The sequence below is a fragment of the Pituophis catenifer genome, unplaced genomic scaffold (genome assembly GCF_029215685.1).
Source record: "Pituophis catenifer annectens isolate HBS135680 unplaced genomic scaffold, rPitCat1.0.hap2 SCAF_3, whole genome shotgun sequence".
NCBI classification, from domain to species: Eukaryota; Metazoa; Chordata; class Lepidosauria; order Squamata; family Colubridae; genus Pituophis; species Pituophis catenifer.
Window position 1 is genome coordinate 171,848,267 of NW_027256883.1, and position 24,094 is coordinate 171,872,360.

Here is a 24,094-nt window from a genome sequence, read left to right on the forward strand (position 1 = left end):
TTGTGATCTGATTGGCTCATTGCCAAAACAAGATGACACCTGATTGGCTCTCTAAACACTCATGCTCATTGGCTACAATCAGATGAAGGAAAGCTATCTGATATCAACCTAAGCAAGTTGTGCTTCCTTTTTCTGGTTATTTGGCTATAACATTTCATAGAATACAGATAATTGAACAAACTTTGTTGCATTACATTCTTAATTAATTCATCTTTCCATTGATATATAATTTTATGGTGTTATTATCCATCAGGCCTCAAAAATACACTTTTGCCAAAAGGTTTCCACAATTTTGGCCACTACTGTATGAACTGATACATTTAAAAACCTGTTCATAAATATGTTTACATATTTTTTCTAAGCCTAACCTCTGGTTTAAAATTTGTTCATTTTAAAAAAATGCCTCCATTCATGTACTTCAGTTGATATGTAGAAGTCCTTTCTCGCTTGATTGCTAAAGTATAGCAGATTTGGTCATGAATAGTTATATAAAACTGTAAATCAGGAAGTTTAGAAGGCTTTTCCTAACAATCAATTAACCAAAGGTGGCTTAATTAAACAAAGTCACTCACTGTAAGGTAATTTTTTACAAAATAAAATTGAAAGTAAGAAAAATAGAATGCCAAGGAGGATATTTGTAGCTCAGGGTTGAACTGTGGGTTCATTGGTTCTCTCTGAGCTTGATGGTTTTCTTGCAGACATTTCATTACCCAAATGAAACATCTGCAAGAAAGCAACCAGGCTCAGAGAGCACCAAAGACCCCTGAAAATAGAACGTTTTGTCTGTTTGTGAAATTAAGAGAAAGGAGAAGACTAAAATAGAGCTGAATGAAGGTGGTCTAATTTTGGATTAATGATATATATGCAGAAACATGAAAGTGTGAGTTTTATTATGAATGAAAGGGCTAAAATGTGTGTTGAAAAGTAAATGGAATATAAAGAAAATTACTGCAGCAAGAGAAATATAGATTAATCTCATTAACATTAACATGAATGAAAAGTGGTTGTGGAAAATGTTTAGAATGTGAAAATAATAATTTTACAGAGTACCACAGAATTTGTGGAGTCCCAAGAATGCTTTGTGGAATGCTATGACAGGGGACATAGATGAGGAAAAAAATTAGTTTGAGAACAGTTGCTGCAAAATTATGAACAGCAGAAATATATTGTATATTTTATTTAGATGGGGAAAAACTTACGTACTTATTCAGAATCTGTACTGACCTTTTTGGAGCAATTTGCTTTTGCCTGGTTTAGTTTCAGATCAGCTAAAGCAGGAGTGTCAAATTCAATTTAATTGAGAGCCGCATCAGGATTGTGTTTGACCTTGGGGGGCCAGGATGGCGTGGACAGGGTGGACATGGCCAGCTCTATGTCACACCTGTCAGGGGCGCCTGTGGTGGCCCGACCACGGGGTACTTAGATCTGGCCCATGGGGCCGCCCTGGAAACAGCAAAGGGCCGGCCCGCGGTGCTTCTGCCAGCAAAAACAGACTCCTGAGCTCTGTTTTCGGCTGCCACAGCCTCCTGCAACCCTATGGCCCTCCCGAGCTCCATTTTCACTGGCAGAGGGTAGAGTGCAAGGGTATCTTGTAAGGAGAATTGGAATTGTGCAAGATAAATTACAGGACATAATATCTGATGTTCTGCTGGCATTCCAGGCAGCTAGTAAAGTTTGCCACCTCTTGAAACCGTCTTCATGGTTCATTTCATTCATATGGATGATGAAACACTGGATGTTTCACAGCATTTAAGGCAATATTTGGAGCCAACTTTATGAGTCAAAGAACTAAACAGCAAGGCTATGATTATTTTATTCTGAATTAATCTTTTATAGAGGTGAATTAAATTGTCATAGTCAATAATGTATTCATCTCATGTTGTGCAACATTTAAATTAAAACCCATGAAAACCGTGGAGACAATACTTGTTTATTTATTATACCAGTGGCTTTCATTTTATTCTGTTATTTAAACTTTCACAAGCTTTGCCTTGGATCCTAAAATCTAATTCTAATTGTCTGTGAATTGCACAGATTATAACTGCAACTGGTAGCTCTGGAATATTGATCTTTTAAAAAATCAAATGAGTGAAAGTAATCAGAGCTTCAGCTAACGGGATACTTAATTGTCCCCATAATGACCAAATAACAGTGTGGAAAAATCCTTTTGATTTTTGAAATAGGGTAAAGGTTACTGAAGCTTTAAATTTGTTTTTCTACCGTGCATTCTGACAATGCTTCAAAGGTATATTTTATTTAGGCTGTAAAATCTGGACAATATAATCTAATTTGCCTTCATTCCTTTAAATATTTTGAAGCTGCTGCTGTAATTTTCAATGGAATGTGGAACAGTCAAATAACCAGGGCCCAGGATTCCCTACCACCCCCCAAATAATGATTAAATTAAATGCAGGCTGGGTTGGGGGAACAAAGAGAGCCTTGACTAGCTTCTGAGAGTTAACGTTCCAGCCAGTTGTGGTAATGACCTACAGTTCTGTGCATGAATCATGTATAAACCAAAGCTTTGAGGCAGTGGAAGAAGACTGAGTGTGAGTATGTGCACAAGACACACACACACACATGCATGTATGCATGCATGCATGTATGTATGTGCACATGTACTCGTGGCTTCTTTTAACCCTCTTGTTTTGTGTTGAAAAAAAGTTATTCAATTAAGTAAGATTTTGATTTTAGGTCAAGAATGTCAGTTTATTCTTCACAGTTTTTATGAATGCTATGTATATGAATGCTAGTCCACCACAAAAGAAAAGTGGATTTATTTTGTTTTTTAAAAGGTTTTAATTTTTTTAGTGTGGGACTCTTTGACTTTCCATTATTTTCATGTTGCTCTATTGGCAAATGGTTTTTTTTTTTTTTGACTGCTTCCTGTGAATCCAAGAACACATCTTTTATTTATAGAACTGGATTGTGTGACACTGTTTGGAAAACTTTGGATATTGTCTGTTTTTTACTATCTCTTCATATTCAATGAAATCTCCCTTCTGACCATTTTAGCTCGTGTTTTTGCCACCATGTGCGTTGACTCCTAATTCCATAATTCAGATCTCTAGTTTCTAAAATTGACTTTGTGACTATGACATTTCCTGTTTAATGCTCTGTATTCATTAATTTCAGTGTGACACAGGTTATCAGCTGATTTCCTTTTGTGCATGTCTTTCATCTTTTCCTTGAACTAGCATACTTCAGCATTTCAAAAGCATCTTGTCCACAGTTACTTAAACAGTTCCACTTTAGCATTTTTGCATGAGTGCATAACCTGTTAATGTGGAATAAAAGAGTGTAAAATCAGCCACATTTTAAAAAATGAATAGCTTGGAAAGTAAATGACCATATAGTCATAAAACTGAACACCAATACTGAATATTTTGGTTAAAAAAATTAAAGCTCTGGGATGCTTTGAATGTCATTTCTTTTTAAAAATAGTTCCTATTCAGGAAATTACATCTATGACATCTTTTGGGTGCCTTTCATAGTAACGATGGTTAAAACAGTTCTAATTTCCTTGTTTTTGTTGAAAGAGGACTGAATATAGTTGCAGAATTCCTTAGTTACTGGGGCACTATAGCTTTTTTCTCTATTTTACTTTTTAACTCCAGCGTTCATAAAAGGTTTCCTTTGTCAATTTCTAGCCTTAATTTATTTACTTAGCAATTAATCTGGCCACCTATGGATGGTTATGTGGGAACTGAGGGCATATATTAAAATAGAGTGTGAAAATTCAAATCCTTTGAACATTCTGATGCTCTTGCTTATTTTTATCTTTGGTGAAGAGTTTAGAGCAGGGGTGTCAAACTCAAGGCCTGGGTGCTTAGAGCTGGAAACAACGAAGGACTGGCCCGTGGTGCCTCTGCCAGTGAAAACGGGACTCGGGAGGGCTGCACGCAGTTGAGCTCCGTTTTCACTGACAGAGGGTTGCAGGAGGCTGTCACAGCCAAAAACGGAGCTCAGGAGCCCATTTTTGCTGGCAGAGCACTCAGGCCACCACAGGCGCCCCTGACATGAGTGATGTCGAGCTGGCTACGCCCATCTTGGCCATGCCCGCTCTGGCCCCCCGAGGTCAAACACAACCCTCATGTAGCCCTCAATGAAATCGAGTGTGACACCCCTGGTTTAGAAAGTCAATTCAGCTAATCATAAGCTGTCAATAGTTTATAATTTATCAGGACATAGGTAACAGATCACATCAGATTACACATATTTTTTTCAGAAACCTGTGTATCTTGTTGGAATGAAGACTTAGAGCAAAATCATAATTAATAGACTCATTGAAAGAGGAAAGCATGACCTAATAGTGAATGACCTCCCAATCCATTCTGTTTTCAATATAACCCTGTTCCCCCCAAAATAAGACATCTCCTGATAATAAGCCCAATCGGGCTTTTGAGCATATGGCAATAAGGCCAAGTGCTTATTTCAGGGTTCAAAAAAAATAAGACAAGGTCTTATTTTCGGGGAAACACGGTAGTTTCTTTAGGCATATTCATTCTTCAGTCATTTACTAAATGATAGCCCAGTGTCCAGTAATAAGAAAAATTTACAGTGGTTGGATGAGTTATCAATCTTGTATGACAGCAAAACAAAGTAAAATAAAATAAACTCTTTACTGTACATAAAAGAATTGACTATTGCATATTTCTTTGTGTGACTGAGACTAGCTTTTGTTAAATACAGATTAATAAAACAGCAGATTACTATTTTTGCTAAGATTATTCTTTTGAAACAAAAGTAGCCAAGTTCATAGATGTATTTTCTCCAGCCTCTTGTATAAACAGATGATCAAGTAGGTAACAATATTTACAGTTATATTATGTTTTCTTCCTCCACTGTTCCTCGGTATTATTAACCTGAGCTAAATTGTGCTGTAAGGACATTCTGCCCCCCTCCCCCCCAATATGGTGCTTTGATTCTAAAGGATTATGCATTGTGTCCACATTTTCACTGGGTAGATATGATTCAGTCTGATCTCCTAGGCATGATCAGCCATTCAAAGAAATATATCTGTATTGTTCATTTTCCCTAACTAGGAGTGGTGTGTAATCATAGTTTTCAATTCATAGTAATATCAAATAAGGAAGCCTTCTCTAGTCGGCAGACAGAAAAGGCTGGCACTGAAGCTCGGTGAAGGACTTCAAACTATTTAAGAAACAAAAGAAAAGGAGAGGGTACGGAGAAGCAAGGTATGGAGAACATAAACAGAATGGATTTTGGATTTGTTTCCAACTACTTTGTAGTAGCTCTGGTCTGTATCTTTGTATCACGAGGAATGGGGCCTTAGGAATACAGCAGTCAGCGGCATTCTCAACCACTATTCGAGTGTGTCTCCCAAACTGTAGTGATGCATTGGAGGATTTTTTTCTTTCTCTACAACCCCAGTCAAACCTATACTATATACTAGTTGTATATAATTTTATTGAACATTTTGATTGTAATAGTAAAACTAATACAAACTAAACTGAAAGAAAAAGAGAATAGAAAAAAGTGCAAGAAAAAAAGAGACAAAGCAAAAGTAGAGATATAATAAGGAAAGAGAAAAGCAATATATAAATATATAAAGAACTGATGTCCAATTTCACAAATGCAATGACTTTTCATACCCTCTAAGGTTACAATTATCTCTTCATTCTATATCCCACTTGTTATCTATTGAACAAATCCTTAAAGCATCGTTTTTTTCAGTCCTGGTGTCAGCAGAAAATCTGGAAAGGGTTGCAGAGGAAACCATATACCTTGTTTTAACATTGATAAAATAAACCAACTTTATATTTCTTCCTTTTACTTCTAATAAACTTTTATTTATTCAAATATTGTTGCAGGATTTGATTGCTCTTCATTTCTTCTTTGTCCCATCCCTCAGAATTCTTTGAGAGATTAGCAACCTCTTTAGTAAATCCAGTAAGAAAAATTATCTAGGTCACTGTCCTGGTTTATCATTCGTATTTCCCCTTTAAATGATAAAGCCTCAACCAATTTCTTTCATACATGTCTTGTGTAGTATAAAGAGGGAAGATGTTATATCCATAATAGGTACACAATTATCCATATACAATCTTTCCCAAGAATCTCAATATAATTTGTAAAACCTTTGAGCAGGTAAATTCCTTAAACCTCCTTGCCTTTAATCTCTCTTTCTCCCTCCTTTCTGCCGACCATGTTCATTTGGAGTTATCGGTTCCTGATGTGGTTACTTTAAATCCAGCCCCCCACCCAATATTTCCCTTTTTAAAAGAAAATCAAGGCTCTAGCTTATACGTGAGTGCTGCAATGCATGTTCAGCCCAGAAAAACATCAACAAACATAACATTCCATTTACTGCCAAAGGGATTATTTTAAAAACCTGGCTCTGTCTATTTAATTATCAACATTCTGTGAGTCTTGAAAGCTGTATGATAATACTTGTAACTGACAAATATAAAAGATAAAGCATTCCTAGGTAGCTCACAGAACTGTCCCAATTCATTCCCAGAGATATTTAGACTCCTGAGTTGATTACTAGAAGGAAATATTTATATTCTTCAGGGAGACAAATATTAGGCTCTACTGTGGAGTAATATGTTTTCTCAATAACTTGCTAAGTAGGTCAGTAGAAAATGCTTCTCAGCTTCCAACTTGCAGTTCTAAAGTGTAAATTAAATACAGTATATTAGTCTAGAAATTGAATATTGTCTTAAAAACATGACACAGCCTTATCTACAGAAGTATGAAAAGTAGTGATCAGTAACCTGAAAAACAATTATATATTAAATGTTGGATCTGACTAAATTTCCCTTTCCAAATTATGCCTCAGAGGTTAGATATTTTTGCTAAGAGGTCATCAGTTTTTGACTTGAGAATTTAAGAATTCTCAGGTGGATGCCATCAGGATCCAGAGATTTGTTAACTTTGAATTTTCTGAAAATACCCTATAATGTGTTCTGTTGTTCCCTCCCTTTGCTTTAGTTGTTGCAAGTCAGAGGAGACTTAGGCAAAGAATTCATTATGCAATCTCCATATCCTCTTTGAGCATCCCTTTTTCCTTCTTTGTCATCTAATGATTAAATAGCTTTAATCTCTTGTTTATGGAAAACAGATCTCTCAGCAGTCATGCAACTTTTCATTGCAGTGAACTGAATATTCAGTTCTCCATAAACAAGAGCATATTTTATAGTCAATGAATTCCCCAAAATTAGCAGAATCGTAGAGTCAAGTATTTTTCTTTTTTCTGCTCTGTATCTCATGCTAGTCATTTTTGTTGAATGACCCAACTATTCCAGATTTGCAAAATGCATTTCATAAATTTTAAATTTCTATTGCTTCTCTCTTCTGCTTAATTTCTTAAAACAAAAACACTGAAAATGTTTTAAACCTTTACTTATAGTGGTTGATCCAATCTCCTCTCTTTCCAGTTCTGAAATATCTTTTAAAAATTGTATGGTTGTATTTTTTCTTGTTTCGATGCAATCATTATTTTCAGTCTCTTTTCTAACAATGCATACCATAGGAGTTGCTTTTTTTATATTTTTGGCCACAGTTGAGTTCATTGTTATTACCCTATTTAGCACTCTTCCTGGATTTCTTTTCTGGGTGGTGGGCATTAGCATTTTCTTATTTTGCTTTTGATTCTAATATCCTTCCCTGCCTTAATTTGCCCTTCATTATAATATTCTAAGGAAGAATCCCACTTTTTTAAGGGGAAAGGAGTAAGAGTCCTTCACGGGGTCAATAATTGTCTCTTTGTCCTCATAATCAGGGATTCATCCGGGAAACATCTTTATAATATACCTAGTTTCCTTCTCTGGCATGCTTTAAGATGGCTATTTATATATTTTTAAGATGCAATATCCTGTAAATCAAAGATCTAGGTTCTGGCTTCTCAGTACTGTATAGTAACCTTGGATGACTTTTATACTCGGTGATTGTGGATTGTGCTTTGGTGTATGTAAAGCTTTGGTTTTCCACAGGTCTCTTTTATTTTAAACAACATAAAGTTTCATGCTCCTTTGTAAAGCACAATACAAATTTCCAAAGGGAACTAAGACTAAAGCAGTAAGTCACACTCAATTCAGCAGGTTGCTGAAATAAACAGGGATAACTCATGTTACATCCCTTCTCAGAACTGTTGTTAGAAGGAAAGGAAACATCTGCTTGCATTAATTGTTCTTTTATTGGTTTCATTGTCTTCCCAGTATCATTCATTCAATGGTGGGGTTGCATCATTGTGCAAGTATTATAAATTATTCAGTAAATATAAAGAGATTTCTCTTGGTCTTTGATACTGCTACTTTTGTGCTTTAGAAAGTGAAAACATTGTTTCAGAATAGTAAAAAACTGTGCATTCGAAGCCTTGTGTGCTTGCTGATGTGTATCCATTTGGTGTACTGCATATATGTGTATATACTGTACATCTGCATCATTTTCTATTAGGTGAACAAGCAATTAGGTTCAAATAAGTCAAAGATTGCTAAAAATCAGAGTATCAGAATTCATATGAAAAGAGAAGATATGTACCTAGAGTTTATTCATATTTTTTCTTCCACATAGAACAGATTATGGAAACATTAACTACAAGGGAAATATAATATATAATTCTAGTCTGTATATAAGATCTTGTTGTTGTAGATCTAATGATTCCAGATGCAATTGTTGTTATGGTTTGTTGCATAGTTAACCAGATGTTTAGACTGGATTTGACATTGTTAGCAACCTAAAAAGTCCTTCCCAAGAACCTGAGATAGGCAGAGGTTGTTGGATGGTGTTGAAAAGTATTGTCCCAGGATGTAAGGTCCAAATAAAGATGCCTTTTGTGGTTGACTGATGATGATTTTGTGAAGGCCAGTAGTGTTCAAGTGCTATTACAAATGTTTTGGGATGGCACCCAAGGCATCTTGCTACTATCTTTGCATTCTTTTGCTACAGTCATTCTACATCTATTTGCAGGTCTTTGTATTTTTGTTATTTTTTCCCCCAATTCTTTCTCTTCTATTCTGTTGTCCCCAGATAGTGCCACATTCATTGCCAGACTTTTCTGTCTTTCTTATTGTTAAGTCTAGAGCAGGGATGTCAAACTCAATTTCATTGAGGGTCGCATCAGGGTTGTGTTTGATCTAGGGGTGGATGAGCAGGATTGACATCACTTGTCAAGGCTCTGTTTTAGGCCACAATGGCCTCCTACAGCCCTCTGCCAGCAAAAACAGAGCCTGGGAGAGCCCCACACAGCCCTCCCAGGCTCCGTTTTTGCTGGCAGAGGCACCATGGGCCGGTCCTTCGCTGTTTCCAGGGTGGCCCCATGGGCCAGATCTGAGCACCCTGTGGGCCCGATGTAGCCCATGGGCCTTGAGTTTGACAACCCTGGTCTAGAGTATTATGTAGCAGGTGCTTGCCTTTGAATTCTAAAGTCCCCGAACAATTTTAGCTTTATTTTCTATTACTTTATCTATTTTGGGGTCCCATCATTCTTGCTTGCAGGCAAATGGCATTTCTTGTAGATCTTTCAATACACCATTGTTATTACTTTGTCATGCCACTGTTTGTAGTGTGATCTTGCAACAACTAACTGATCTTCTTGCAGCAGCTAACTAGGTGGTCCACTCTTTCTTCAGTTTATTTGCAGAGGCGGCATTTGTTGTCTGTTGCTGCCTTCTCAATGCTGGCTTTGTGTGCATTTGTTTTTAATGCTTGGCCTTGTGCAGCCAGAATTAGTCCCTCTGTCTGTTTCATCAGCTTCCCTCTTCTTAGCCACTGCTGAGTCTTGTAATCTGATTTGCCTGCTTCTTTTTAATGATAACTAGCCATGCAATACTTTGCCATGCCATGTGTCTTTTCTATTCTTAACTTTGTCTAAATATTATTATTATTAGACTTTATATGGTGCTTTAATGTGTTTTACTGCAGTATTCTGCACTGTCTGCATTGCAGTTACTCATATTCATGGTTTAGACTCTCTTGGGGTTAAAGCAGTTTGTACATTTTGTAAACAAAAATCTCCATGCTTAATGTGTAGGCTTCAGAAGTTGTCGTGTCCCTGGATTTAGCTTTTTATGTAGAAGGAAAGTTCTGAATAGGTTTTAGTAATATTGATTCTGAATGTATTGCTGCTGCTATAAAAAATTGGATAGATATATTCTTTTATTTAGCAGTTCTGAGTGAAGATATTTTTTCACCAATTACCACAAATAAAGAATAGTTTATTGATACCTGATTAAGTTGAAAAATCATTCTTAAAGTAAATTTCAGGCAGGTTTGTTTTATAGTCCATGTAAAAATTCCATGTAAAATCCATATTGGAGAGAATTTTCTTTGATTAGTTTATTATATTAATAATTCTTAGTAAAGCAAACATACGCATGAGTCATGATGCCTTGGATTTAACATGGCAGTTCAGAAATCCAGGCTCTCCTAACTATGGAATGTTGTATATTTGTACAACCCTAACTGTATTATGATTGTTTGCTGATAAAAATAGATGACAGTATTGTGAAGTGAAGACAATGACACATCTGAGTCTTGGAAGGCGTGCTGAGAGTTGACTGTGTATGAATATGAAGTACACTGGGTGGGGTTTCTTTTGTGTTGAATCTTGGCATTGAAACTGGTCTAAAGTAAGGCAAAGTAGCAGGTTTTCTAAACTGCACAGTATACACTCAGCAAGGATTGTAAAAAAGCAAGACTTCTTCTCCAGGTTCTAATAGACATAATCAAAAGAGTTTAGAGTTAGAAATGTCTTTACTGGTATTAATTGAGCCACAGAAAAAAGTATAATTTATCACAAGGTGTTTTTATGTAAAGTAATTTTTGTAAAAACTGGGGAAAATTTGTTTAAATTTGTTTCTTGTCAGTCCTATAACCTTAAATGGAATGTCTTTCTTCTTTAATACAGTTACTGCTAACAAGTGGAATAAATCTGGGTAACAGTAGGGAATCTGGGACCCCAGGACTGCATGCTGACATTAACCTAAACCACCTTCCCTAATCTAAGTATCCTTTTAAAGTATAGATTTCAGATCCCAGTATTAGCCATTCTCGTTTGAGCACTCTGCATCCATCCATACAGTTTAAAGCATGCCCAAATTTTTAACTGCTGGAATGATTTCATATTGTGAATTCCACCCACATTTAACTGAAGCCTTTTCCCCCTCAGTATCTCCCACAGCAGGATTGCAGAACCAGACAGATTTTGGCTTAAATATAACCCCCTTTTATTGCAAAGTGAAGAGTTGATATACACTGATTCTTAATTTGATGATTGATGGTTGAATGGATTCCCAACTGGTGACAGGACCTAAATTACCTATCTGATCTCAAACAGGTGGGAATATACTAGGACATTTCAGAAGAATAAACTAGATTGGGAAATAGAAAACCATTCTGGAAGTAGGCTATAGAATACTAATGCCTATTGAATATTTCCATGGAGTAATCAGAAGAACATTTATCTTATAAAACTTTTTTATTTTACTTAGCTGGGTTGATAAACTGACTTTATTGCAAAAGAGTGAAAACTTTGCATTTAGAATTAGCCATGCATTAAAAGACCAAATATGTATGTGGTTCCTTCAAAGCTAGGGTTTTTTTTTTAATATAATGAATGCTTAGAGAGCAAACGTTTATTAAATTACAGACTCTGAACTGTTTGCTTACAGCAAAATAAGTGTCACCCCCATCTGGGCAATCTCCTCTGGGCAAATCAAGTAATAAAACTGCTTGTTCTTTTAGCTCTAAGAAGTGAAGGAGGAGTCTAGAAGATACATGAATGTGTTCTAATATGCTTGTTCTTACTATGTAACTGATAGAAGCAAGACTAAATATGTTCCTAGCTTTGGGGCTCCCATTTATGCTGTAAAGCTATGACTTACAGGGACTGCCTTGTGCTAAAATATACATAGAATTACAGAGGCACCACTGATATTTTGGGAGCACATAATGTTATTTCAGATTAGTTGATAGCTGTGAAGGTCACTGCATTCTCTAGATGCACATTACTTGGTTCCACAAGCTCCTTTCTTCCTGCCTGGTAAAATTCAATTACCATGGTTGAACATTCAAGAAACCGTAGAACTAGTTTTCTGTAAAATGATTGCTTTCCTTTGCCAAAATTGTACCAATATTTGGCTGGCTTTGGCCACAGCCCATTTCGCTTTATTAAAAATATTTCTTTCATTTGGGTATAATAGGACCTAAGCGACTGTGCCAATTTGAATAGCAGTTAATTGTGTCTGACATATTTGCGTGTGTTATAACATGCATGCATCCACCATACGATTTTTTCCAACTAACTTTTTGTTGTTCCTTTTGCATTGCAGAGTAAAGAAGTTGGACAGCAGCTCCAAGAAGACCTGATGAAAGTTCTGAATGAGCTCTACACGGTAAATCCCGTTTGCTTTTTTTTTGCGGGGGGGGGGTACTCTTTTTAGAAAGTAGTGGCAAATTAAAAAGTTTACCTTCCTCTCTGTGCTGCAAAATTATTTTCGTTTTCTTCTATTGTTTCATTTTAATTCTCTGGTTTCATCCCTGTTGCCTTTGCTGCTTTGTGGGATTACTTTCTACATTGAGTGAACATTGGTGAGTGTTTAGTTAAATCATTGGGCTCTTCGTTGGATGATAGTATCAGCTTTGAGGTCAGTTTTGGCTGCAAACGGACCAAACACAATGGGTTCTTTCATCCCAAATATAGGAATGCATGAAGCATAAGCTTTTGTCATGCAATACACTTTAATCTAAATTATTATTTGCATTAGATGCTTGTATAACATTTTTTTAAATTTGGATTTTCAGAAGATTGGTAGCAGTAGGTTTTGTTTTAGCAAACCACATGCTATATCCCAGCCTTGGTCCCCAGGGAAGAAAGTTAAGAGAGTCTGTTGAGACCCAGCCTTTTGTCAATTGAATACAAATGAATATTCAGAAATGCTCCAGCCTTAAAATGCTAGAACAAAGCCAGAAAAAGATGGCTTATTTTTACTGAGCATGACTACTACATCATAAATAAAGAGGAGGATTACAAATTACACAAGTGTTATGCTATTTTTAATTCTAAGAGTAACATTTTGAATCATATAATCTTTATGTTTCAAAGATGCTGTTTACTAATTGATAAGTAGCATTGAATGAAGCATTAAAGGAAATAGCAAGGGAAGTGACATGAAACATTAGTTTATTTATTTTGCTAATTAAAATAACGCATTGCTGCATAAAAACATTCCACAACATTCCACTTGCTTTCCATGCTGTCCTTTTGTGCCCTTCCTCTGAGATCTGAAATTTCAGATCTAATATGATGTTTGCATGCTCCACATATCAGTCACATTACCTACAAGTCCATTCGTTTGCTCATCATCTAGACCAAGGGTCTGCAACCTTAAGCACTCAAAGAGCCATTTGGTCCAGTTTCTCACAGAAAAAAAACACACTGGGAGCCACAAAACTTGGGTGGGCATGACCAACTTGATGTCACTCACTCCCACAAAGTCACATGAACCCCCCCCCCCAGCCACACCTACTCAGCCATAAAACCACTCTCTTTCTATGTCTCTCTCCCCCTTTCCCTATCATCCCCTCTTTTTGTATCTCTTTGTGTCTCTCTCCCCCTCTCCCTATCTTCCCCTCTCTCTGTGTATCACTGTGTGTGTGTGTGTGTGTCCCTCCCTCCCTTCCCTTCCCCCTCCCCCTCTCTTTCAGCCGCTGTTGGGCCAAGCCAGCAAGCTCTTCTTGGGGTGCTTCACTACTCCTTTTATTTCTTCTTTTTGGAAATCCAAGCTGGCTGAGGAACAATAGCCAGCCGCAGTGGAGGCTTCCCTTCGGGCGACCATCCTCCCCCCCACCTCCTTCTCCTCTCATGACCCCCTAGCCGGCTGTGGCTGAGCCTGGAGCGTGCACACACTTGGGGAGACCCTCATGTATTATGCGTGCCAAAGTGCAGGAAAGGCGTGCGTGGGGTGGGCGGCCGCTCGCTTAAGGAGGGTCTTAACAAGATGCAACAGGACACGGCTTCTCTCCTGCACTACGGCTCCAGCCATCGCCTTGCCCGGTCGTCCCCAACCCCTTGCTGCTCTTCGGCACTGAGGGCGTGAACTCCAGCCCGAAGCGGCAGGAAGCAAAGGCTGCCTTACACGCAAATATGGCACGAAGGCAGGTACAGGGCTGCTTCGCTCCTGCACTCTCCGGCGACCCTCCTCCTCTCGTGGCCCTCTGGCTGGCTGTGGCTGAGCTGGAAGTGTGCACATGTGTGGGGAGACCCTCCTCAAGCAAGCGTCAAAACACAGGAAAGTACATTTGTGCATAAGGCAGCCTTCGCTTCCTGCCACTTCGGGCTGGAGTTCGCGCCCTCTGTGCTCGGCCAAAGAGCTGCCAGGGGTGGGGGACGACACAGCAAGGCAATGGCTGGAGTTGTAGTGCAGGATAGAAGCCACGTCCTGTTGTGTCCTGTTAAGATCCTCCTTAAGCGAGCAGCCATCCACCCTTTGCAAGCCTTTCCTGCACTTCGGTGCTCACTTCAGGAGAATCTCCCCACTTGTACGCACGCTCCCAGCTCAGCCACAGCTGGCCAGAGGGTCATGAGAGGAGAAGGGAGAAGAAGAGGAGGAGGAGGGTCGCCCGAAGGGAAGCCTTCACTGTGGCTGGCGATCGTTCCTCAGCGAGCCCAGATTTCCAAAATATCCAAAAAAGAACTAAAGGGGGCGAGGGGCGCGGCCAACCAGTGATAGGACAGGTAGCTGCAGCAGAGTGCCCAAAGAGCCATATGCGGCTCCGGAGCCGTGGGTTGCCGACACCTGATCTAGACTCACACATATTATTTTCTTTTAGCAATTGTTGTTGGTTAATTGAGCAAACCTCTCTTTTCTTGCTAGTTGTTTGAAATCACCCTCTAGTGAACTAATAAATAAGATAAGATTCTAATTTTTTTTTCAGTTTACAGCTAGCTTTCCTCATGCTGATTGGAAATTGTGGTAGCTTATTTCCATCTTCTCTGGAGATGCTTGAGCTTGAGGAAATCAGTTCTTAGGTGTTCTACTTGTTTTCAATTGTGAAGAGTTCCTTTTCTGTAATTGAGATGACACAAATACCAAGGAAGAATCTGATTGGCATAAAAGTAGGCATGTGCTTATAAAAATTCTGGCCATGTCTTCTTTCATGCTTAAAAGGGAAATATTTAATGTTTACTAAACCTGTTTCAGGTTTGTTAAACTTAGGAACTGAGAGCAAATTACTTCTATTTTGAAATTTGGGCCTTTTGAATGTTTTCTTTGAGGCTTTTCCCCAAACACCAGACGGTTTCTGGATTTCGTTTGGTCAGCTAGGGTGATTGCGTTGGCAAATACTTTTCTCCACACCCTGTTGCCACATGAAAAGATGTTTCATAGAAACTCTTGAGGCAAAAGCAATGAGACCCTGAAATGAAGTAGAACTAGTAATCATGATGGCCTAGATACAGGCTGATTTTGCAATTTTGTCTAATTTATATAAATCAGCAAATCACACAGGGATAAAGGTTGTATCTTATTATAGGCAAATGTTGGAAACTGTCTTTTGGCAGCTACAATGCCTAAAAGTTTTATATGGTGTTTCTTATTATTAAACTGAATTCCAGCTGCAGATGTTCAGCATTTTGAACATACAACTGGTATGGAGACATTGCAGAAGTACCCTAAAAATGAATTGAGGGTGTGCCTTGTTTGTGGCTTTTAACCTTGCTTTTTAGAAAAAAGGAGCCCTAATAAATCCACAATAAGATTCCTATAGGAAGGATTTTATACTGGTTTATAACAAATTCATTGAAGGAATGTAATTACTAGAGTCCAGTGTAGCATGACTGCAAGAAATTTAAGAATATTGATTTGTTTCTTCCCTTTATAAATCTACATAGATACACTACATAATTAGTGGCTACTAAGCATATCACCTAGCCATTTTGACTGCTTTTGATACTTTTACATGAGAGTGAGTAATGCTATTAAACTTCTGGGGAAAAGCTATGTCAATTATTGAAAATAATAGCAAACTGGGGCAGGGAATCACCAAATTTTCATGGTGTGTCCAGGGCAGAGATAACTTTACATAAAGGTGCCAGGCTAAATACATTTAGAAGGATGGGAGAAAGAAACCTTGAGTTAAACCTCTGAAAGTATAGAAGTCAATTATAGTTTTCAATGAGTGGCTGGAAATTTGTACTTTCAGAATTGCAAGTTTCTATCAATGTAGCATTACACTATTAAAATGAACATCCTACCAAAACTATTATATTTATTTCAGGTCGCTCCAATAAAACTAGAGAATTTTTTTTTTGAAACATTGAATAAGATAATATCTAAATTCATATGGCAGGGGAAGCGACCACGAATTAAACTTAAGCTACTTCAAGATACAAAAGATAGAGGAGGAACAGCACTCCCAGATTGGGAACTCTATTATTCAGGCAGCGGTGTTATCATGGGTTGGATGGAATTAAAAAATAGCAGGATATTAACAATTGAAGGCCATGAATTACAAGCGGGCTGGCACTCCTTTTTATGGGATGAAAGATATAAAACACATATTTATTTCAAAAGACACACAATTAGGAATACATTACTACTAATCTGGCTAAAAATTAAAAAACAACAGTAGCATTACAATAAAGTAGAATTAGTTCACGTAATCATATTTCCTGTCTGATTTACCTAAGAAGGCTAACATCAGTCTTACAAGGCTGTAAGTACAAACTTCACACTGCCACTTTTAACTGCTTGATCCATTAAGGCAGGTCCTTCCTAAGTTTCTTTCTCTGACTACTAAGCTACTGGGGGCTTATACCTCTCTTGCCTGATTGTTTCCTAGGCAGCATCTCTTTACCTCTTTCCACAAAGTCTTCCACACATTCCATTACAAATGACCTTTAAAAAGAAATTAGACTTGTACTGTGAAAGAATAATGAGCCTTGACCAAATAGAAAGCTTTACTTAGTTGTTGCCTTTTGGGAATAGGAAGATTAATTCTAAAACGAGTTGAAACAATGAAGAAGGTATGGTACAGATTTATTAACCTAGATAAGAATAGCTTTAATTAATTAATTCTCTTATTTATTGATTAGCTATATATACTCACCACCTTACGCAGCATAACTCTGGCCAAAAACATGCAGGTAGTCCTTGGTTAATAACCATTCATTCATAAATTTGAACTTACAATAGTGCCGAATGAGTGATACTTATGATAGATCCTAGTAGTTGTGGCTGTTGTAGCATCTCCACAGTCACAGGATCATCATTGGTGATCTTCTTTCTGACTTTCAACCAGCAAATGGGGAAGCTGGTGGGAGGTCACAAATGGTGACCACATGACATGGCACTCAGTGACGTTCAGAAATGCCAGAACTCCCATCTCTAAACAGTCAAATGATACTCTACCATATAACCGCATTATTTAGCTATTGAAATTCCATTCCCAATTACCATCATTAGCTGAGAACTATTGCTACAAAAATAACAAAACTGTACAAAATTAACAAAATTGTATAAAAATAACAAAACTCAAAGAAATAAAACCATTTCACACAACTAAGCTGCTATTACATTCCTACTGCAAATCTACATGTGCTGGGCTCAACTCTCTTGCTCGCGCTATGTCTGTGAGAAGGGGATGAGTGTTAACCACTGGAAGGCAAATAGGATAGAGTAGTATGAAATTGAATAATCAAAGGTATTCGCCAGTTTGGTCAAAGAAAAAAATACTGGTTTTTCGGTTTATACAGCGCATAGTGATAGAAATAATTTATATGTTTGAAATCCATTTCAGGATTGTTTTTTACTTTTTAGCTTTGTACAAAATACTCATTTCACGTTCTCTGCCATCCTAGGTTAGCAAATGTAGCCCCACCCCAAAATCAGCTACTACTCTCATATGACTATTCATTTATCCTCTTTATTAATTCACTAGTCTTTTACATTTAACATTCCTCTGATAAAGTAGAGATTATCCTACAAAAGCTTAAAATAATTAATCAATTATGAAAATGTCACGATTGTTAGAATTGTTGTTAATATTATCCTGGTGATCAATTCAATTCAATCTTTATTACAGAGCAGCACTCCTGGTGATCAATACTAGAAAAACATATCAGTTACAAATTCAGGCGACAGATAACTCTGAGTGACCAAGGTCCTATATGCAGGAACAATATTGATACATCCATCTACTTGATAGATTTGGAAACATTTGCAATATCCTTATTTATCTATCTAAATTTTAACAGCAAATTAAATATGATAATGATTGGATTAAAAACTACATGAATTTACTGTTCCAATAGTAAAATTAATTTATCTTGAGTTCCATCAGTTTCTTTCTTAAGTAATTTCTCTAGGTCAGCACAGTCTATGGTTTTCTAGGTGTTGCTGGATTATACCTCACAGCATCAATTAGCAATGATTATGCTGATTTGTGTTGGGAATGAAGGTTTGGTAAGATCTACATTGCTCACCCTTGTGTATGAGAGCAAGAAAAAAATGGAACAGGCAGAATGTACATCTCATTCTACCAATCAATCTCTGGTTTATTTACAGGGGATGAGCAAGGATTTCTGAGTACCACTTTTAATCTGCCAGAGAAGCAAAATGAGATTAACGTATCCATACAAACATGTCCTAAATTAGATCTGAGCAACTTTTCAAGGACAAAGACTGGTTTCTGGATTTTTAGGAGTTGAGGATGACACATTGCACAGACAGCTTTTATTTTTTTAATTCTCTAATTAAGAAGCATATTAAAGTAAGTTGCATAAGCAGTTTTGGGTTTTTTTAGCCTTAGTTGGCAAGCAAACTAATTGCACTGCATTCTTCCATGAATTACTCCTTCCTTTGCAAACCTTGGTTGATTAGCAATTTTAAACAGCCAGGATTTTATTTTTATTTTTTTGCTGTATTGAAGACAGCATAAAACAAATCTAAGCCTGCATATTTTAAGGTCGTGATGTGAATTTGATTTATGTGTGTCTTGCTCTATTTCTAAGTCTACCTATTTCCTAAATTAAGAGTTAAGGAAGAGGTTACAGAGTTCTGTGTCAATTTTTCCTCAGTCAGATTAGCAGCTGGTTTCTCTCCGCTGTAAGTTCTTGGATTGTCATCCCTTCAAGTCCATTGGAGGCCATTTGTCTTGAGTAGATTTTCTCCCAGTCAGATTCCCAGTGTTCAGTTGATTTTTTTAATTGACAAAAGTTTTTGGGAAATATAAAGAATTATATCTTTCTTCTTTTCAGAGTTTTGCATTCACTCTCAATTATACATCAAAGGCATTTATGTTTAAAGCAGAGAAAAGACTCAAATCTGTTACTCTTATATATGGGAAGATTATACAAAGTCACTTTTAATTCTTTAGAAGTTTCTTTACACTCAGGAGTCCATTAAACTTTGTTAAGCGAGTTCTTGTTGATTAAGACTTTAGCTTTGATTTTTAAAAATGAGTTATAGACCTTCCCCCCCCTTCTCCAATGGTATCCCACAATCCCTATAATGATGTTAGTTTTTTCTTGGTAGTTGAAGGCTGCATCTATTAAATCTTCTTCTCTTCTGGCTTAACTTCTTTCTGACATGAAAGATATAAGCTAATTCAGAAAATCCTTGGTAACATTCCGCTGTATTGATGCTTATGCATGCTACCTCAAGGTTGAAAATAACATCATTTAAATGTTGCATGTATTCTTCCCAGATACTGTTGAAATAATAATGTTGTTCAGATTTATTTCAGATTTTATTTTTCCCCAGTCTGGAAGACTTTTACCCATTAGTCAGATTATTAGAGCTCCATTTCAGATGAAAAACATTCTTTAAAAATTGGGACAGTCCTTGAACTAATAAAGCTTGTTTCTCTTTGAAGTTTTCCAAGAAAGGCATTTGCTAATAGTCCTTACTTTAGTCTAAAGTAGATAAGTATTTTGCCTTACTTAACTGTTCTAGTTGGACATTTTTTCTTATCATAAATTACCAATCAAATTTGGTTAAAATATCTTAGGTCTGCACAAATAATTACTTTTCCATTTGACTTAGGAAAAATCATTATAGCTATATTTACTGAATTCACAGTATGAAAGTTCAATAAAACTTAACTCTAGCATGTATTACATTTCTTTCTTCAGCTCTTTCCAGAATAGATGTTTCTGCTTTATTATGTTTGCATCTCTGGTAGCATTTTTGTGTTCTGCTAATATAGCAGCACCTGGGTTGATTATAAATACTTACTTGACTTGACTTATTCTAAGACTGGTTCTAAAGTCTGCTTTTTGTTGCAAAGATAAGATATGTGTCTCTTCATACTTTCTTTGCATCTGGTAAATAGCTATACATATATTTGTTTTGCTAGATCTTTGGATCCCTAATGAAGCAATCTACTTTCTTAAAATTTTATGAACCAGATGGCTTTTCCATTTCCAAGTCTATTTTGTGACTTATGGATTCCATTCTTTGATCATCATAAATGAGCTTTGCTACCTAGCTTAAGCTTGCAGTCTTGACTAGGTAACAGAAACAACACTTTTCCTTCCACCTCTTGAGAGCCTTATATGATATAAGTCTCATTGTGCAGGTGTTCATGAAATAATGCCACTGAGGTTTTTTGCCTTTTTTTTTCTTTGTATGAGAACACAGTCACAATCTTTGACCCTGAAAGTTCATTTGATCGAGGACTGCTCTTAGTTTTTCCCATGTAGCAAGTCAAAAGGACTGAATCCCCTAAATGCCTACGGCACTTCGCTATAGGCAAATAATATATAGGGAAATAAAGCCAATTTGGTGTAGTGGCGAAAGCATTAGGCTTGAAACCAGGAAACTTGTTTAGCCATCTTAAGTTACAAAAACACCTGAGTGATCTTGGGCCAGTCACTTTCTCTCAGCCCTAGAAAGGAGAGAGTAGAAAGTCACTTATGAAAAACTTGCCAAGAAAACTTGTCCAGGCAGTCTCTGAGAATCAGACATGACTGAACAGAAGGAAAAAAAAATAGAAGGAAGCAATCCATTCCAAAATGTTGGTATCATTTTGTGCATCCTTCCTTAGCATGTTTTCAAGAGTCTCCTTCAGATAATCCTTCTGTCTGAATGTCATACTGAGAAGGTCTTACCTCCAATATCTCCAAATCTGTGTACAAATTCTTAGCAGTTATTTTCTTGAAATACCAACAAAGTGAGATTCCTCCATAAATCTGGTCTTACATCAGGCCCGAGCAACTTTCAAGCACAAAGTCTGAAGTGGTACAGTATTGCAAAGTAGGCAGGGCTGTGTCATGGCCAGAGGGAAATTTTTCTGGGTTTTCTTCTTTAAGGAAGCAGATGATCAAGTTCCTGTTTTGTAAATAGTATTAAGTATAGGATAATTAATTTTTTTAAAAGATGAGTTTTATTTTCTTTATTCGGTTGGGCTACTCAAAACAAACTCCTTTGCTCATTCCTATGTGTGTGCCTTTCACCGTAGGCCCCTGTAGGTAGGTGTGAGAGTTCTTATTAAAAGAGACAGAGGTAGAAAGACAAGGCAGGACCTGGCAAAATAGATGCTCATCTAACATCTTAATATAATCCCTTCATGGGAATAGCATGTGGTATTCATAACAATACCTAGACTCCAGGACTGAATCCTTATGTAATTGCTTTGACCCTGGACCTTGATGTCAATCTTGGCAGAAAGATATGGATCGACCATGTTGACACATCTTTAAATATCTGAAACCATTAAAACTGGGACTTACATGGTTTTGATGCCTTGTGCCAGATGTCTTTCACTAGAAGTAATGGGATTAGGGGTACATGGAAAGAATACCTCTCCCTCCTGTTTAAGGCAATTCCAAATGCCACCTTTAATTCTGCTCACTGATAATGATTCAGAATTACCGTATACATAAATTATGTTTCCTTTAATACTGAGTGGGTTAGCATTTTTAACTGTTACTTGTTCCTGTAACTAAGGAGTGTTGCTTTAATTGCTCCAGAAGGAGTAACAAAGTGAGAGCATATATTCCACCTAACAAAAATTACGGTCAAGTTCAAATTGAGGTGAAAGAAGACTCGTGGGGCTTAATGCTTGAAAACTGGAAGGATTTGAGGCCGGGGTTGGCTTGCAGCAGGATTTTAAAATTGGAACATACATCTCTTCTCTGTTTGAGCACACATTTACAAAGCAGTTAATATTGGTTATTAATATTTCATGAAGGTCTGTGATGTAATTGGAAGACTGCATACCATTGTTTTCAAATCAGTTTTTAAATTTTATTATGGTGAGCTACCTTGATCAGAATTTGTGGGAAAGAGAGGATAAACCTGATTTTCAGTAAATAAACCTCTATCATCCGTCCATCTGTCCAGCCATCATCTACCATGTTTCCCCGAAAATAAGACCCTGTCTTAAATTTTTTTGAACCCTGAAATAAGCGCTTGGCCTTATTGCCATGCGCTCAAAAGCCCGATTGGGCTTATTATCGGGGGATGTCTTATTTTGGGGAAAGAGTGTGTGTGTGTGTGTGTGTGTGTGTGTGTGTGTGTGTGTGTCTGTCTGTCTGTCTGTCTGTCAGAAGTTGTTTTTAAACCTATCTAAATGATGCGTTGATTAGCCTAAGGAGATAAATGGGAGATTCTTAAAAATTTTGATATTTGACCCTTGCCTAGTTCAAAAGGTTACCAAGAGGGCCAAAATGCAAAGAAGGGCAGGAATCAAAATATGTGGTTCAACTATTAGAGCTCACTTATTTGTAACAAACTCCAGTGAGAAAGGCAAAAGTCAGTATTGATCCAAAACAATGGAGGGACTGTAGAGAAACAAAGAGAAAGGCTGTTTGTTAGCAGAGTCAGCCTCTGCTGTCTATGTCGCCTTTTGTATTTCTGAGCAGGATTAGCACTGGCGGAGCATGGACTACCATGCAGTCAGTTAAAAAGTGGCCGGTCTCCTAGTAATTGCTTTTTAAAGTAAAGATATCAACTTCCTGGGGTAAACAAAGGAATACTATTTAATGACCCTTTTCTCCTCATCCTACATAGTCAAATTTCAGCTGGAAATAGAATTATTCTTGCACTTCTTTCTTAGCTGTTCCTCTCTCTTTCCTACTTTCATCTGGCCTTTTATAGCCTTGTGCTAATAGGGTGTGTCACTTCATACAGTAGAAGTTAAAATTATTGGAGTTCTGTTGTATGGACTACAATAGAGATTTGCACTATGCAAAATGACCAAAGTAGATGTCCTTAGCTACACCAATCCAGTAGGCAAACTCTCCAATCTGATTGGCTTGGTCGAATAGCAGGGCCTGTAATAGAACTTTTAGATAAATGATCTTGAACCCAAGTAGAGTTTCCCACATGTTCAGAGACTCTGCTAAAGCTGAGTCCTTAATTTTGTGATTCAAACTAATATAAGAAAAACTCCTACCGGTAAGAATTTTGGACATAATGTATTGAAGAACAATAAGGAATACATAGCTGAAAGGACTGAAATTTACATTATATTATACTTTAAAAGAGAATTTTATAAAACGGTACAGGCTCCAGACAAATTATTTAGAATATATAAAAAGTATTTTCAGTTTATATTGGAAATGAGGAAAATGTGAAGGATCAGTTTATCATGACTGGTGGACTTGCCAAAAAAAAAAGGTGGGGTGTCAAATATACAGCGTTAAAAATAAAGAATTTTAAAGATTCATATTCATTTGAAAGCAGAAATTTTCTTATTAGAACTAATGGATAAACAATTAGAAAAGCATTATGGAAAGCTGTTTTTATATAGGATAACTGCTGGAAGATTATTTCGTGCACAAAAATGGAAAGAATCTGAAATACCCACAATGGAGGAACAGCTGGTGAAGATGACGCAATTAGCAAAGATGCAAAGTTGACTTGTCTGACTAGAGAAAGGACAAAACCCACATTTATTAATGACTAGAAGCCTCATGGATTTTTTGCTAAAAAAAAAATGAAAAAATGAACTTGTGGTTTATGGGTTTGATGATTTTAAAAAGGTAGATTATAGAAAAAAAGATTGTTATAACTTTGGAAAGAGAGGGTAAAAAATAAATGTATTTCTGTTTTCAGTATCAAAAGCTGCTTCTTTATAACTTTTATTTTCTTTCCTTTTCCATTTCTTTACACTTTTTCACTTA

The 24,094-nt window shown here is 36.9% G+C and overlaps 1 protein-coding gene across 1 annotated transcript in view; it reads left to right on the top strand.

Moving 5' to 3' along the window:
- Positions 1-24,094, top strand: part of SRGAP2 (SLIT-ROBO Rho GTPase activating protein 2) — a 212,878-nt gene that overhangs the window by 113,196 nt on the left and 75,588 nt on the right. Inside the window, exon 4 of the mRNA XM_070941550.1 lies at positions 12,297-12,359. Coding sequence (XP_070797651.1) covers positions 12,297-12,359 — 63 coding nt within the window. The remainder of the gene's footprint in view (positions 1-12,296; positions 12,360-24,094) is intronic.